This window comes from Centruroides vittatus, unplaced genomic scaffold, assembly GCF_030686945.1.
Source record: "Centruroides vittatus isolate TY-2023 unplaced genomic scaffold, ASM3068694v2 contig_13, whole genome shotgun sequence".
NCBI lineage: Eukaryota > Metazoa > Arthropoda > Arachnida > Scorpiones > Buthidae > Centruroides > Centruroides vittatus.
This window is the reverse complement of record NW_027120828.1, coordinates 547,593-565,657: the sequence shown is the minus strand read 5'-3', so window position 1 is coordinate 565,657 and position 18,065 is coordinate 547,593. Positions and strand designations below refer to the sequence as shown.

Sequence of the window (18,065 nt, the reverse complement as noted above, 5' to 3'; positions counted from 1 at the left end):
CTAAGGAAATCTATAGAGAAATTTTTTGGTTCTTCATTTTCAGAATCTATTTTCCAGTTCTACATGAATTCCTTGTTCTGCCAGTTCTTGAAGGTCATTGTTGATAAGGCTCTCACCAGAAACCACTTCTCAATACCCTGTTTGCCTACATCTCCTAGTCCTGCTATATCGATTAGGTTGAGTTTGGTCAACCTAACGATAGTGATAGGCTCTTCTCATTGAGAAATCTTGGATAGCTTTGGCTATAACTTCTTCCATGCTTCGTTCGTGCATTAATCAGTTAATTCTTGCCAAACAAAGTCAATATTGCCTATGGCATCCATGATTATATATTTTTTCCAAAATTACACCAAACACACACAGAATTAAAGAAAGTACACCTGTTTGCCATCTTTTGCTGATTGGTTTGTGTTAGTAAATATTATTATTAGTATGGTTTGTGTTAGTAAATATTATTATTAGTATTATATATGAGTCAGTGAGATGCTGCGATAATTTAAATCTGCATAAATCTTGAGTTTTTTAAGGCTCCGAGCAGACCACGTTATATCGAATCAGCATTAAGTGGGGTCTTACTGTATATATCAGGCATGGGCAAATGTGGCTCTTTTTGAGTTACATGCGGTTCTTGCTGAAAGTGTTAATTTCTGTTTTTTATTATTATTTTTACAATTTTATTTTTATAATTTTGTGAAAATATGTTTATTAAAAAAATTCAATATTTGTTTTATATTATATAATAAAATCACGTGACTTACCATACTATCCACCACAACAGTACAGAACTGTGGCTCCCATGCATTTTGCAAAACCTACATTTCTGCTCCCACTGAACTCTTGCTTGCCTACCCCTGGTATATATGTTTTGAGATTATTTTCTTTTAACTTACTATTGTGTAAATTATGACTAAAGCAATATATATAAGTTATATGTTTTAGTTCTAATAATTAAATATAATTCTCTTTTAAAAAGAAAATGTAGTAAATTTTTACATGCAAGTTTTCATATGTATGGAAAGAAATATTCCAAAAATTGAAAAATTACAATTGTACCGTCATTCTTTTGCAGTATGAAAGCATATGAGTGTGTATTTCAAACGTATAAATCAATTAACATGTAAGAAGATCAAAACCATAATCCATTTAAAACAACAATTTGAAATGTTCTTATATTGCATACATCCAGTTTAGGAGTGTTTATACATCAATTAACATGTTTGTAATATAAAAAAATTTTTTAGAAAAGAACATTTAAAGTTTTAGAATACTAGGGTATTATTTGTGGCAAATTAGATTATAATGATGACTTCTTTTCTGTATACAGATGATACAAATGGTTAATTATTATACTCTAAATTTCACCTGTCTTGTATTACCTATGACTTACACTAAAATATTTTAATATGTTTTTAAACCCTACTCTTTGAATGAATACCATAAATGCATGGATCGTAGATATGCAGCAGTTTCAAGAAGCAGTCATTTCTGATCTTTTGTTAGAAATCAAAATTTGAATTCAAGGATAATCCTCACTTAACATATTATCATAGTCCTAGCATCAATTTGACAAACACAAACATCCAACAAAATCAAGAAAAAGATAGATAAATATTCACTTGTTTTTATGTTTGTCTTTTAAATAGTTTTTTCTCCCAAAGAGGATTATTTTACCTTAAAAATAAATTCTTAATTTGAAAGAAGAAACCTTTTTAAGGAAAATTAGTTTAAGTCTAAATCTCACAGCTGGTTATATATTAGTAAATAACACCAACAAAACCTTCAAAAATATAGCAGAAAATATACTTTAATATAAATATGCTAGGACAAATGTTTTCGATCCTATTAGGTATATTGTATATTTTTGAAGGTTTTGTTGACATTATTTATTAGCATAAATTTTGAAAATTTCATTAAACTCAATACTACAAACATCTCAAAACTTATGAATATATTGCTTATTTAAGGCAACCAAAAATATTTCAGAAACATTTTTGGCTTTCTTGAATCCTCATTATTACTGTATCTGAGAATGTTTCACAAAAGCCAAAAGCTTTTCTGAAATAAATTTTTTCATTTACAGTATATTCATAACTTTCAAGTTTCAATTTTATCAAGGAATGTTCAATTTTATGATTTTCTACTTAATTTCTTTTTAATAAATTACTCAGTGTAATAAATTTTCTTTTACCAATGATAAGTAGCATTGCATTTTCTTGTGTTATGTGCCATTGATGGTGCATGATGGCTAACATGATGTAAATGTGCCAATAGTGGCACACATTACAAACATGGATGTCTGCAGAAAATTTTCTGGGACAAAGCTTGAAGACAAATAATTACATCAATAAATTTTTATGTGATTTTTTTAATTTTTGGGGGTTTTCTCACAAGTACTGTACATTATAGGATGCAGTATTGCATAAAAGCATCCCATGGTCAGTGATGTAAAGTTAAATATCTCAATCACATTTATGATTATAATTTGTGGGATTTTTTACTCAATTCCAGGGAGGGGCAAGGGGACATTTGTCCTCTCAGCAGACACCCACATTAAGTACCATAGTAGAAAATAGGAAAAATCTTTCTACTGCACTCTAAGAACCTATAAACATTTTTGTGATGTGACTATTATAGTAATTTGAAATAAAATTAACTAGTAGTATTTATGAAACCGTGCCGGTGCTTATTCTGCAACTTGAACACAAACTATATGGTGTATTTTCTCGGACACATGGCAAATTTCATCACTAATTTTTCTTCAGTTGATACGTATATTAAGTTTTGTACACGTTTCGGGCTGTTGACGCCCCTCTTCAGCCAACTTTAAATCACAGATTTTGTAAACATAAAATTGTTTTAAAACCTCTCTGTACATTAATTAATTTTTTATCATCTAGTCGGTCTTTTTTCATCGAAGCCAGAGATTCTATTGTACAAACGAATTCCTATTGGTTTTGTTGCGTATGACTATATTCATTTACATAGTGATGTGGTAGATAGGCCACCTCGTGGCAATTTTCTGTTTATAGGCATTAATTTTTATTTTATTATTTTACATAAAATAATTTACTTTTTAGTTTATATAGAAATAATTTACTTTTTAGTTTATATAGAAATAATTTACTTTTTAGTTTATATAGAAATAATTTACTTAGTTCCAATTTATAATATGCTGAGCCAATTTTCGTTTATTTTTATACTAAGGTTTTTATTTATACATTCCTTACTTTTTATAATTTCTATACTTTCTTTAAACTTTCTTTTATATATTTCTTTTTCTTTATGAAGGATTTCCACACTATCTTTATCTATTTTGCAACCGTTTAGAGTACAATGGTCATGAAAAACGGAATTTATTCTATGATATTTTAAGTCAGCTATATGTTCTTTTAATCTGACTCCCAATTTTCTTTTTGTTTCTCCTATATAGTGCTTTTTATTATTACAAGTACAAGGGATCTTATATACTACGTTTTTAGCTTCAGTTATTGCTTGATGTTTTTTCAATGGGTTGAGGTGTTTTAATCTTTTAGACAGTTTTTGGTATGATGGTGCAAGTTTAAAGTCTAGTTTTTTGATTTCTTTGTTAATTTCTTTGTATAAGCCTTTGATATATGGGAAAGCAGTATACTTCATATTACTTGCTTGTTCATTGTTATGTGGTATTTTTGGAGTATTTAATTTAGGAGTATTTAATTTAATTTCCCATTTATTTAATAGTCGTTGCGGGTAGCCCGCTAAAAGAAATTTCTTTTTTAATTCAGCTATGTCCGTATGTATATATATCTTTTGACTTGTTCTATGTTTAATCTTAGAATATTCCATTTTAAATGTATTATATTTGATATGCAGTGGTATATTAGATTGATATCTTATTGTTATGTTTCCTGAACTCGGCTTCTTGAATGCTCGAAATTCTAAACCCTGTTTTAATCTTTTTATTGTGATATCCAAATAGTTAATTTCTTGACTGGTTTCTTCTTCTACTTCTACTCTGAATTTTATTGCTTCGTGTATGTTATTGATTTGTTTTTTAATTCCTTCTACTGCGATTTCTGCTTTATTATATATTAATAGAATATCATCAACGTATCTTTTATAGAATTGTACACCTCTTATGCTGCTAATTTTGTTATCTACATCTATCATGATTAGTTCCGCTAATTTTGGTCCTATTACTGATCCCATGCTTATTTCATCCGTCTGTGTATAGTAATTTCCATCAAATTCAAAGTAGTTGCTTCTATATGTAAATTCTATTAAATTTATAATTTCATTATTAACTTCCAGATTTTTTAGTTTATCTTCTATTAAGTCCCATGTTATTGACGGATACATGTCTACCACGTCGAGGCTAGCTATCCTAGAGTCTTCTTCAATACTGATTTGGTTTAGTTCTTCTATAAGTTCATCTGTATTTTTAATTGCGAATTGTGAGTTTTGATATTGCTTAAGCTGCTGTTTTAGAAATTTCTCTAAATTGTATAACATGGAATACTTAAAGTCTACGATTGGACGAACCTTTTCTCCTATTTTGTGGGTTTTTAGTTGTATGTTTAGTTTTGGTGTACGTTCATTTCCTTCATTCAGAATAAACCACTTTTCGGTTTTGTTGATTTCATGTAGTTGCTCTAATTTTGTAATTCGTCTTTTAAGTTCTAAATATATAACTTCAATAGGATTTATAGGAAGTTTTCTAAATTTGGTATTATTCGTTATTTCTTGTTTCTTATTTTTAACCCATTCTTGGGTAGCTATTACAATTTGTTTTGATTTATCAGCCTTAATGATCTCTATTTTATTTTCTTGTAAAAAATTATGTAATGCTTTGATTTGATTTATATACTGGAAGTAGTTCTTGTCTTTAATTATTGATTTTTTTCCCTCTTTAGTTACATATTTTTTAATTCTATTACTCAATTTCATTTTCATAATACCTGAATCTGCTTCTGGAAGATTATTACATAATTTGTCTAAGTTTGGTATTATTTCTAAGGTATCCCATTTATTCGGACCATTAAAGTCTAGACCTTTATATAATATTTCTTTGATATTTGCTGGGATGTCGATTTTTGATTTTATTAATGATTTCCAGTGGCGTGCCGTGACATTTGATGATAGGGAAGTGTGTTTCTGTAAGAAGCCGACTTACAGGGGCAATCAATTAATTGCGCGTCAGGGCCCGTTCGTATTCGTTCGTTCGATAAGCCAGTAAAAACCGTATACTTCTTTAAATGTATTTTTAATAGATTATCCGACGTACTTAATAAATAAGAAAGTTCAATATAATTACCTCCGTTATTAGATTCAAAAAATTCCCTACGCCCTCTAAATGCCAATTCTTGCTTTGAGAAAAAACATAACAGGTTAATGTGTACCTAGGTAGCCAAGATGGCGGACCTTCCGGTAATCTCGATCCAGGTTACTTAGTGACGTCAAGATGGAGGGAGCTGCGGACTATCGCGTTGTGATTAGGGATTGCAATCCAGCTGGATCCAGCGTGGATGTATTTTTGGTGCAATAAAGTGTTATTTATCTATCTATCCTGCAATTTATGTTTTTTAATGAAATAAAACATTTAAAAAAATACTTTAAAAGCTTTTATTATTTAGACTGGTCACTATAAATCAGTAAAACTTCTTACACATTTAGGTAGTAAAATTAACTTTGGTTCGGTTTAACACTTGAGATAGAGATAATTAACTTTACATTATAATTATAATCTAACTAAACATTTAATCTTTAAGTTAAATAATAGCAAAGGTAATTCTACTAATTAATTAATATTAATATATTATAATAATGCAAGGACGGATAATCAGTGGCTAAGTGGCTATCAGTCTTACCAGTTTTCATATATATAGGCTCTACATATTAGTCTGTAGTTATTTATAGGTATGTAAAACTATGTACTGGAAGTAGAATAAATAAACTACACCTTTATCAATCCAGCAAAATTTAATAAAATAATAACGTTTTCAATCATTTTTAACGATCTTCCTCGGTTACAAAAAAAATAGAACATTAAATATAGAACATAAAATGTGTTCGGAATAAATATGAAAATTAACGGAAAACGCCCAAACGGACAAAATATAGATAAATAAACAAAATAAATAGCGGAAAAAATATATACAGGGTGTTTTTTTTAACTGACGGTACTCAGAAACATCTGTAGAGCAATCTAGCAGCCGGACTGTCGCCAAATTTGGGAGAGTGACTAAGGACGACATGGAAAAGAGATTCCGCGAAGAAAAAAGTAGTACCTAAATTCGCCGGTAGAGGAGGATTTGGCGCTGTTGTAGCGAAAAAGCTACCAGCACTTCACTGAAGAAAGGGTCATCAGTCGCTTTTTTCCACTTGCATGGCCGCCTCACTCCCCGGATCTAACCCCATGTTACTTTTTCCTGTGGGGTTACTTAAAGTCCAAGGTCTATCTTAGTAGTGTCCCAAACTTGATGACTTTGAAGGACAACATTTCTCGAACTGTGATGAACATTCCTGCGGACGGCCATGTTACGTTCGGCCATAGAGAACACGGTGTTCAGTGTGCAATGAGTTGTCCAGCAGGACGGTGATCACATTGAAGAAGGGAGAAGGTTATTTGCTGATTAATTAAACTTTCGTTATTACACTGAAACCTCTGTCTGATTATTCATTCGTGTGTTTGTTAATTGCAGCTGGATTTTATGCAGATTCTTAGCTGTTTTGCTACAACAGCGCCAAATCCACCCCTACCGTAAAATTTGGGTACTACTTTTTTCTTCGCGGAATCTCTTCTCCCATGTCGTCCTTAGTCACTCTCCCAAATTTGGCGACAGTTCGGCTGTTAGATTGCTCTACAGATGTCTCTGAGTACCGTCAGTTAAAAAAAAAAAACACTTTGGGTGCATATACTTTTCGTTTTGTATGGATCGATCTGTAAAATCGGATCAGTCCTTGTCACGTGATACAGATAGATTCTGTCATGGCGGAAAGTATACGAGTAGAATCGAAGATGGCGCAAACGTTTGTTAGTTAATAATAGTCTCTGCTTGTTAGTTAACATATACTGAATTTTAAAAATATACGTATAATATCTTTGAAATTCTGTATATGTTAACTAACAAGGATCAATTAATTAAATTAAAATAATTCATTTTATCTCTCGATATTAAAACTGTAGTTAGAACTAAACGACATACGCTGTTATGAATTATCGTTTATTTGACAAAATTGTTTGTGCTCATTCATACGAATTTTTAAATCGTATTACTCTGTGAATAAAATTGTTTTCCACAAAATAAAATTTAAAAAAAAATTTCACAAAATTAAAAAATAAAACTGCAGAAAAGATGAAAGTGCACGTCATAGATTCTTGTTGTACAATGTAGCAAAATTGTCTCTAAATACTTATTTTTTCATCTCAGTTTATCGGATATTTTAATAATGATGTTTTTACTTGCCATTTATAAGTTTTAAATAAGTTTCTTTGTCAACAATCAAACGTGTTTCTTCGTTATTTACTGCTTAACTTCAACCATGGAAGCCGCCATCTTTAATCTCTTTTATCCGATCCAAACGATCCTACCCTCCGCTCGGATTAGTTTGATCGCGATCCAGTTGATCCTAGATGGCGTTTGTATACGCAAATAGAGATTGATCGGATCGCAGTAGTTCCTTTGTATACACGATTTGAACGATCGAAGTGATCTTGGATCAGTTTGATTCCAAAAGTATATGCGCCCTTGTATATAAGATCCAATGAAACCAGCATTGTCCGTTAATAACATTAATTAATGTAAAAGGATCTCCACATGGTAGACAATGAGTCTGCATCTCTATGGTTTATACAACCAGTTGTCATGTGCGCCTTGCAGATTTCCAATCTCTCAAGATGTTTGACCGTTTGCCTATTTGTCGTCGTTTTTATAATTGCCGCTTGATCCCATTGGACGTTACCATCCTTCTGTCTTGCGTATGATGCCAGTGCAGTGTTGTCAAGATTCTTACTGATTGTATATTTGTGCTCTTGAGCCTTTGTTTTAAACTGCGCATCGTTGCACCCACATAAACAAGCTTGGAATTGAAACGTTGGTTGTGTAAAGGCACCGAATATATACCCGTTGTTGAATTCTGATCCTCTTTCTTTTTATCGTTTCTTAAAAGTTTGAAAACAGTGGGATTACGTCGGTATACAATACGAAAATTATTAGACCTGGCAGTACATCTATGTATCTTGTTTAAAAATGGGATGTAATTAAGCACTATTCTTTTTATATTTATTTCAAACACATTTTATGTTCTATAGTTAAAGTTGTATTTTTTTGTAACTGAGGAAGATTGTTAAAAGCGATTGAATACGTTATTATTTTATTAAATTTTGCTGGATTGATTAAGGTATAGTTTATTTATGAGTAATTTAATTATTAGTGTTAGTAAAGTAGTGAGTAAGTAATTAGTAGCAGTCTAGTAGTTAGCAAAGCGGCAACGCGACGACGTAAACTTTTTCGCAATTATTTAGAAAGTTAATTGAGTATTTGCGGATCCAGCAGGCCGAAGAATGCGCTGGATCCAGCTGGATTGCTGGATGAGGGATCCAGCAATTGCAATCCCTAGTTGTGATATGCAAATTAATAGTAACGACGCATTTCGTGTAGAGTTATCGGCGGAAAATGGTAACAGGTGTGATAATTGTGTCGATTGGAATGATTTTTGACTTTAGACGTAATTTTTTTTTCTTTTCGAAGTTTTTCGTTTAATATTAATTGGTTAGTTATGAGTTCTTTCGATATTTCTTCCCAAGAGTTTTGGGCAGCGTGCACCGCCCATGATTTCTGTCGAGTGCTCGAATCGGAATTTTCCGAATTAGATATGGACCCCAGAATTGATAAAGGTTTTAAATTTGCGGTGAGTCTAGGATTACAGCATATTGAGGAAGTGTTTGTAAGAATTGTTCGAATTCGTGCCAAATTTTTTATCGACACGACCGAGATTCGTGTGTGATGAGATGCAAAAAATGTCGAAGAAATAGTTCTGCATTCGAAGGAACCTTTAAAGGTAAATGTGGAAAAATATCGTGAAGTAGAATCTTTTCTTTTATATGGCATTACATTGCATTGGAATGCTCTTCGACCACCTCGGGTATTGCTGTAGGCATTTCGAATAAGGCTGCTGTCGACTGGTCCAACCATATACATTTTATTATGCTAGTTGCTCTGCACAATATGACGTCATTTAAAATCGGAGGTCCGAAGAAAACCGTCGAAATCGACGAGACTGTCATATGTAAACGAAAATATGAAAAAGACCGCAAACTAAAAAGTACGAAATGAGTTGTAGGGGGAATATGTCGAGAAGACGAGAGCTGTTTTATCTGTCAAGAAAACGATCGTTCCGAAATCACGCTAATAAAAGAACCCGAGACAGTCCCTGCAGCCCCAGTTTCTAATATTCAGAAAAAAGTAAAAAAGGTGGTCGAAGAAAAGGTGAAGAAAAGAAAGGAATGCAATATTACTGATGATGATAAAGATAAAAGTAGGAACGAAAGAAAGAAGAACAGAAAGACGAGTAGTCAAACGGTATCAATTCCTGTCCAAACCAAGCGTCGGAAAAAAAGAGAGGAACAGCAGCATGCACAATGACGTAAGTAATAACATTATATAATTATCGTTTATTTTTATTTATTTCTTTATTATTTCGAAATAGTAATTATTTTAACAAAATCCTTAAATTCTAAAATCGGGATTTAGTATTTAATAAATCACGGAGCGAATCACGTGATCACATGTGCTCCATCGTAAATCGCAGTCAAGATGGCCGCCATCTTGACGTCACTAAGTAACCAGCTGCTCGAAGATTAAACTGAGATTCTCGACGTCGAATTCTAATTTCCTCTCTCTCCAATTGTTCGTGAAGTAAAATCATCCTTACACCAAAAGACGCCATGTTGTTTTCACTTTCGTTACGTTCCTAACGGTACCTCGAGAGTGACCGATAACAAAAGCTTAGTTATCGCACGTGGCTATCGGCACCGAAAACGAAACGAACGGCTCAGAATAGCATTTTCACAGTTGATTAAACGCGAATCACGTGGTTCCGATAGAAACTGGTTTTTATCTCATTCGTTAGCTTAACGATACTACTCAGAATAGGTCCCCTGGATCGAGATTACCGGAAGGTCCGCCGTCTTGGCTACCTAGGTACACATTAACCACATAACATCTATTAATTTAGATATATCTATTAATCGTAATTATCTCGTTATAATTTTCAATATTTATTTTATATTGTCTACCAGTGTTAAATTCTATTTCGCTTTGATTTCCAAATTGCTTCACTTTTACGAAAGAATCGTCATTCGTCATAAATTTTATGGTCAAAATGTCGAAATTTTTTTGTTGACGTATTTATATTTAATTTAGGCATTGGTCTTTCTCTTTTAATATCATCTATGATTACCAAAAGCCCACGTAGAAGCCCCAGTAGCTGGTTCCATAATCCTTGCTGCAGTTCTCCTAGAATTAGGGGGTTATGGAATCCTACGCATAACCGCCATTTTTTATTCCTCCATAAAACTCCTCTTCCCAACCCTTATAAGCATTTCCCTTCTAGGAGGAGTTTTCTTTTTCATTATATGGTCTTGAGCCAAAACTTTTTAAAATAAATTTTTGAATCACTAGCCACGATATAAGGGCTAAAATTAAAATTAAAAAAAAACTTACTTGGTAAAACAAAATGTGTGATGAATATACATAGCTAGCAGCGGCGTGCCGTGACATTTGATGATAGGGAAGCTGTGTTTCTCTAAGTAGCCGACTTCCAGGGGCAATCAGTTAATTGCGCGTCAGTAATGGTCTATGGTCCATTCGTACATGGGTGGTGGCTGTAGAGACAAAGACGACAAGTATCTGACAAAAACCGTTTATTTTAACATAAAATAAACATATAGTATGTGCGAAATAGTTTGCTTTAGGACAATCAGCCGTTCGGACATCCTGGGCGTCGATGTGATTCTTCGATGGTCGATCGAAGGTGGCCCCGGGATAGTGGCGTTGACGAGTCTGTAAGGCACGGGGAGACTTCGTCCGTTGGAGTCGGGGACACGGTCTAAGTCCGAAGTGGCACGGGTTACAGGTTAGCACAATAGACGAAAAATTGTTTTTTTTCTTTTTCTTTTTTTGCGCGTTGACACACAACGTTTTGGTTATTCGGAACGTTAACCGAGTGCCAGTTGTTCTCGATTGTCGGAGATTATATCAATCTCCGTTCTTTCTTTCATCCATTTTGATTGGTCGTTCTCCCTTAGTCACGCTTCCTGAGTGGTTGGTCCCTGGTTACTAAACGTAACGAGACTCTTACCTGGAACGGGAGAAAAGTCGAAATAGAAGATGAATTCGATCTTCCACCGATCATAGAACGACTTCCTTCCACGATTTATGGTTTCTGACTGGCCGTTTGATATAAACAATGGGTGTCCGACTACAAACAACTTTTACCTATGTTTTTTTAAACTAATAAATTTTTCTGTAAATTAATCGTTTTTCGCGTCTGTCGTGACGGGTCAGACCTGTCCGATACATCACATTTCCATAAAAGTTTTAAACAAATACTGGAAATGACAAAAATAAACAATTTATGTATTTTAGTTCTAAAATACAAATAATACATACATAATACAAATTGATACGATACAAACAATGATAGAAAAACTTCTTGTTTTAATTTTTTATAAACTAACTCTATTTGGCGATTTTTTCCGCAAAGTCGTTAATTACTTTATCATAAAAGTCGCTGGTCGTCGACTCCATCAGCGTATTTATTTGAAAGCTCTTTTTCTATCGAAAGCGACGACAATTTTTCCTCCGATCGAGTGTTCCTGGCCAATGTATAAATTCGCTCAGTGGTCAAAAAACTGAGCTCAACAGACCCACTGGTAGACGGTACCGTAAAAATTAATGATATTTAATCATATAATTCTTTCAGTACGTCTTTGTTCGGATCGACATTAATTATAATATGTTTTATGTTTAAGAGTTACTTGTCAATATAATCCGGACACGAATATAAATATTGCGATTCGCTACGTAATTTAGATAAATCAAAAAATTTCTCATAAAATTTACTTAATTTATAGAATTAAAACACGCTTGGAAAAATTGTTTTTCATAATATTAAAATTATAACATCTAAAAGTGATAAAAATTCTAAAGATTTTGTCTGAAAATCTGTCAATATAATTACAGTATAATTAAAAGAAAATTATAGTTAAATATAACTTGCAAAAATACGTACATAAAAATAACATTGAATACTCTTTAATGTTTAAATCTTAAACAATTCACTTAGTCAGATAGCTCCCTGCCAGTGGCTAAGGGATAGAATGGTTGGAAGCGTTACACGTGTAGTTTCCACTAGCTAAACCGGCTGAGGTTGGTGCTCTGTAAAGCGCATGCGCCAATGCCCTCTGGCTGCTTTACACCATTCAGTTATTCTCGCCATGAAAGCTGTCTCGGAAGTGCTTCCATTCCGCCACTGACATTCGAATATACAATAGCAATCTTATCGTTTTTTTCCACGTGTAGTATAGAATTTTTTAATAAGATACATAATGCAGTTATAATAAAATATTAATTTTAATTAATTCAAAGTACGTTAAAATATGAACATTTATATTTTAGAAAATACAAGGAAAGGTCATTGGAAGGTGGAATCGGCGCTTCCACCGCTTCCAATGACGGCACGCCAGATACCTAGTACAAAAAATTCTTCAATTGTATGAATATACTTTTAAAGAAACTTATAATTAAATATAACTTCGTAAAGAAACGTACATAAAAATAACAAAATATTCTTTACTTTTTAAATCTTAAAACAATTCACTTAGTGAAATACTGTAGCTCCCTACGAGTGGCTAATGAATGGAATCAGAGACGATCCAGGTAGGTGTGTGCATGCCAAATCCCGAGGGTGCCGATACCGGTCAATGTCAAATGCCTCTTGTCGCATCACTAGTATATATCAAAAGACGCGACAGGGTTGTTGTAGATTTTAAACGTTTCTCACTATAGCTGTAAAAATCTAAATATGTTAAACTTAACAGATTGTCCGTCGTTCGTTTTCTAACTAATTCGTTTTAGGACCGAGTGTTCACGAAAATTTCCAAAATTTACAACTTTTCGGTCACTCTCATTGAACTGGAAAAATTTCTGTCTTTATTACATCTAATATTACGAAGAGATCAGACCCCACTGTACTCCGCAAGAGATTGGTTCGGTTAAGCTTCTGTTTAAGTAAAATTTCGGCTCTTTCATCGGGGTTTTATTTATGTTTCTAATTCCCTAATCGCTTAATTATTTAACTACTACTTAAGTAGAAATAAGTCGAAACTAGTTACTTTGTACCTGAATATCTGTAGTTTTGGGAAAGAAGTGGAAAGAAACTTCTATGACAACAAATACATAAATCGTAAATTTAAGGAAAATAAATTCTAGAGCTTTTTCTGTACCATTGCACGTCTCATTCATTAAATTTGGTTGTAAATGATGCTGCCAAAGTAACAGTTAATTTTTTAACACTACTAGAATTGTACACGTTTTTTCTGCATCCCCTTACAGATACGACATACTAAATCGTAATATCACCGGTTTAACATTGAAATCCGTAAGTAATATAAGATGGGAGAGCAGAATAAACGCAGAATAAATATATCAAATATTTTAATGGATTTTTTTAAAACTCCTGTCAACTATACAGAACTATCATAAAAACATGCCAGTAAACTTCTATGGGTTGGGTTAAGTTATAAACCTAGTCTAGGGTGGGCAACCTTTTTTATAACATGGGCCAGAATAAATTTTACGTTTTTTCCGCGGGCCGTAGTAGTTAATTGACGCCTTCTTGTGACTTTTAATTGTTTTTAGTTTGCAAATATGAAATAAATAAATAAAAAGTTAATTTCTACATTTATTTCTCTTATCGTTTTCGAAAATTACAAAGAATTGGAAAAATAACTATTAATTAGTTTTTTTCCAATTTAATAATCTATTAAAGATCTCGCGGGCCGGATAGAAACTTTTCGCGAGCCGTAGCTGGCCCGCGGGCCGGGGGTTGCCCGCCGTTGATCTAGTCTGCTCATGATTCACATAATCAGGCGAGAGTGGCCGAATATCTAGCAGGCGGCTAACAGCCCACAACCGCTCCGGGATATAGAGTTGGACGCTTTACGCGCGTGTTGCTTCTACCAGCTAAACCGGACGAGGTTGGTGTACTGTGAACCCCATGTGCTAATGCCTATATAATCTGGCTGATTGGAAACTGACCAGGTTTCGACATTGCTTCCGCCACTGAATTATTCGAATATACAATAGCAATCTTATCGTTTTTTTTCACATGTAGTATAGAAATTTGTAAAAGATACATAATGCAGTTATAATAAAATATTAATTTTAATTAATTCAAAGTACGTTAAAATATGAACATTTATATTTTATAAAATACAAGGGAAGGTCATTGGAAGGTGGAAGCGGCGCTTCCATCGCTTCCAATGACGGCACGCCACTGATGATTTCATAAATAATGAGGAACTTGTTGCTGCGGTTGAATAAGAAGCGACATAATTACAACAACGTTAATTTAACAAACATGCTGACTTATCAGGCAATGCAATTTTTTCGATTCCATAGACACAATTTTACATATCTTCGCATGTAAAACTATACAAATCCATCTTTTATGATTGTTTAACACGCCACTTCAATTTTCCCAGATTTTACCTACCCTTGGTTGATTTGAAACAAGAACACTCTTAATTAACTAGAATCTTGCTTTGTGCTTTGAATACTTTTATCTATATCTACTCTATATATTTTACATATTAAAAGCAAAATGTTCTGTCACCGCCGAAACCGAAACTATCCCTTTATAAAGAAGTTCTATAAGAGACTCAATTCTACGAAATATAAACCTAACCAAATCAATCAAGACCGACGGCCGGATGGCCGAGCGGTAAAGGTGGCAGCCTACCGCTCTGGGGGACCCGGGATCGAATCTGAACGGGTCGAATAATCCCCAGGAATTTTTCGGGGGGTGGTCCGTTCGGATATGTCGGGCCCCGTCCCTCACCACCCGGTCGCCCCATTGTGGGCCTGGCCGAACCCATAATGGGCCTACTAAAAGAAGCCCTCTTAGTGCCCACAGGGCGGAGAGTTAAAAAAAAAAATCAATCAAGACCGACAAGTACAGTACTTTATCCGCACCTTCCCAAATAATATGTTTCAATTGATTTGATTTCAATTTACATTAATTAATTAATTTTGATTTTAATTTTAGCTACGGTTTCGGTTTTTGTTTCGATATAAAGAATAGAGTTTTAAAATTTTAATTTAATTTTAAATTTAAGCTAAATATTTTAAAATTTGATTATTATTTTTAGTTTTAATTAACTGGCTACCTAGTTACGTATAAATACAGACGAAATCCGCTGCACGAAACTCCCCCCCCAAGATGAGCTGAACATGCGTCGACTATTAATTAACCAACACTGGCAACTTAACTTCGACGTTCTAGCGGAAGGTCCAATCACATGACTTGCCTCAGGCTTTGTTTACTTTTAGACACGGTCAATAACGATAATCCAATGAAAGCCATCATTTCAATAGATGTGACATCTTTAGTAAACGACTGATGGCTTTTATAACCACGCGTACAGTGATATTATGTCCGTGCGTGTGTGTGATCGAAGAACTTCTCCGGCATGTCTACAAACAGAAAAACAGTATATTACGATGCAAGAATAAGATGTATTAAAAAATGAAGCGAAAGAGTTCTTACCATTGGAGATTTCGGAAAATATTCACTTGTACGATAAATGGCCACTTCGTCCTCTTCGTGGTAAAGTTGGGGAAGGAGATTCTTCTCTCTCTCAAATATCCCTACAAAACACAAAGACAGTGAGAAAACGAGAAGGTCATTCATTTATTATCTAAGGTCAACATTATTACCCAGTGGCGTGCCGTCATTGGAAGCGATGGAAGCGCCGCTTCCACCTTCCAATGACCTTCCCTTGTATTTTATAAAATATAAATGTTCATATTTTAACGTACTTTGAATTAATTAAAATTAATATTTTATTATAACTGCATTATGTATCTTTTACAAATTTCTATACTACATGTGAAAAAAAACGATAAGATTGCTATTGTATATTCGAATAATTCAGTGGCGGAAGCAATGTCGAAACCTGGTCAGTTTCCAATCAGCCAGATTATATAGGCATTAGCACATGGGGTTCACAGTACACCAACCTCGTCCGGTTTAGCTGGTAGAAGCAACACGCGCGTAAAGCGTCCAACTCTATATCCCGGAGCGGTTGTGGGCTGTTAGCCGCCTGCTAGATATTCGGCCACTCTCGCCTGATTATGTGAATCATGAGCAGACTAGATCAACGGCGGGCAATCCCCGGCCCGCGGGCCAGCTACGGCTCGCGAAAAGTTTCTATCCGGCCCGCGAGATCTTTAATAGGTTATTAAATTGGAAAAAAACTAATTAATAGTTATTTTTCCAATTCTTTGTAATTTTCGAAAACGATAAGAGAAATAAATGTAGAAATTAACTTTTTATTTATTTATTTCATATTTGCAAACTAAAAAAATTAAAAGTCACAAGAAGGCGTCAATTAACTACTACGGCCCGCGGAAAAAACGTAAAATTTATTCTGGCCCATGTTATAAAAAAGGTTGCCCACCCTAGACTAGATTTATAACTTAACCCAACCGATAGAAGTTTACTGGCATGTTTTTATGATAGTTCTGTATAGTTGACAGGAGTTTTAAAAAATCCATTAAAATATTTGATATATTTATTCCGCGTTTATTCCGCTTTCCTATCTTATATTACTTACGGATTTCAATGTTAAACCGGTGATATTACGATTTAGTATGTCCTATCTGTAAGCGGATGCAGATAAAACGTGTACAATTCTAGTAGTGTTAAAAAATTAACTGTTACTTTGGCATCATCATTTACAACCAAATTTAATGAATGAGACGTGCAATGGTACAGAAAAAGCTCTAGAATTTATTTTCCTTAAATTTACGATTTATGTATTTGTTGTCATAAAAGTTTCTTTGCACTTCTTTCCCAAAACTACAGATATTCAGGTACAAAGTAACTAGTTTCGACTTATTTCTACTTAAGTAGTAGTTAAATAATTAAGCGATTAGGGAATTAGAAACATAAATAAAACCCCGATGAAAGAGCCGAAATTTTACTTAAACAGAAGCTTAACCGAACCAATCTCTTGCGGAGTACAGTGGGGTCTGATCTCTTCGTAATATTAGATGTAATAAAGACAGAAATTTTTCCAGTTCAATGAGAGTGACCGAAAAGTTGTAAATTTTGGAAATTTCCGTGAACACTCGGTCCTAAAATGAATTAGTTAGAAAACGAACGACGGACAATCTGTTAAGTTTAACATATTTAGATTTTTACAGCTATAGTGAGAAACGTTTAAAATCTACAACAACCCTGTCGCGTCCTTTGATATATACTAGTGATGCGACAAAGAGGCATTTGATATTGACCGGTATCGGCACCCTCGGGATTTGGCATGCACACACCTACCTGGATCGTCTCTGATTCCATTCATTAGCCACTCGTAGGGAGCTACAGTATTTCACTAAGTGGATTGTTTTAAGATTTAAAAAGTAAAGAATATTTTATTTTTATGTACGTTTCTTCACGAAGTTATATTTAATTATAAGTTTCATTAAAAGTATATTCATACAATTGAAGAATTTTTTGTACTAGGTAAGTATATTCGTCAGATATTTTGTTTTACTAAGTAAGTTTTTCTGATAATTTTAATTTTAGCCCTTATATCTGGCTAGTGATTCAAAAATTTATTTTAAAAAAGTTTTGGCTCAAGACCTTATAATGAAAAAGAAAACATTATTAAAAGAGAAAGACCAATGCCTAAATTAAATATAAATACGTCGACAAAAAATTTCGACATTTTGACCATAAAATTTATGACGAATGACGATTCTTTCGTAAAATTGAAGCAATTTGGAAATCAAAATAGAATA

The 18,065-nt window shown here is 33.5% G+C and overlaps 1 protein-coding gene across 1 annotated transcript; it reads right to left on the bottom strand.

The window, feature by feature from the left end:
- Positions 1-2,014: 2,014 nt before the first annotated feature.
- LOC136989758 (uncharacterized) lies at positions 2,015-17,626 on the bottom strand. Its single transcript, XM_067288016.1, has 4 exons — positions 17,602-17,626; positions 15,811-15,911; positions 3,228-5,133; positions 2,015-2,055 (listed from the first exon to the last, which is right to left on the bottom strand). The coding sequence occupies exons 1-4, from the start codon at positions 17,624-17,626 to the stop codon at positions 2,015-2,017; spliced, it is 2,073 nt and encodes a 690-aa protein (XP_067144117.1).
- Positions 17,627-18,065: the final 439 nt, after the last annotated feature.

Excerpts from the sequence above, each read along its gene's own strand:
- LOC136989758 (XM_067288016.1), bottom strand. The coding sequence starts at position 17,626 with ATGAATGGAATCAGAGACGATCCAG. Across the intron at positions 5,134-15,810 it reads ATTTTCCGAAATCTCCAATG|AAACACACTTCCCTATCATC; the intron begins GTAAGAACTCTT and ends GGCTTCTTACAG. Across the intron at positions 2,056-3,227 it reads AAGTATAGAAATTATAAAAA|AAAAGCTTTTGGCTTTTGTG; the intron begins GTAAGGAATGTA and ends AATTTATTTCAG.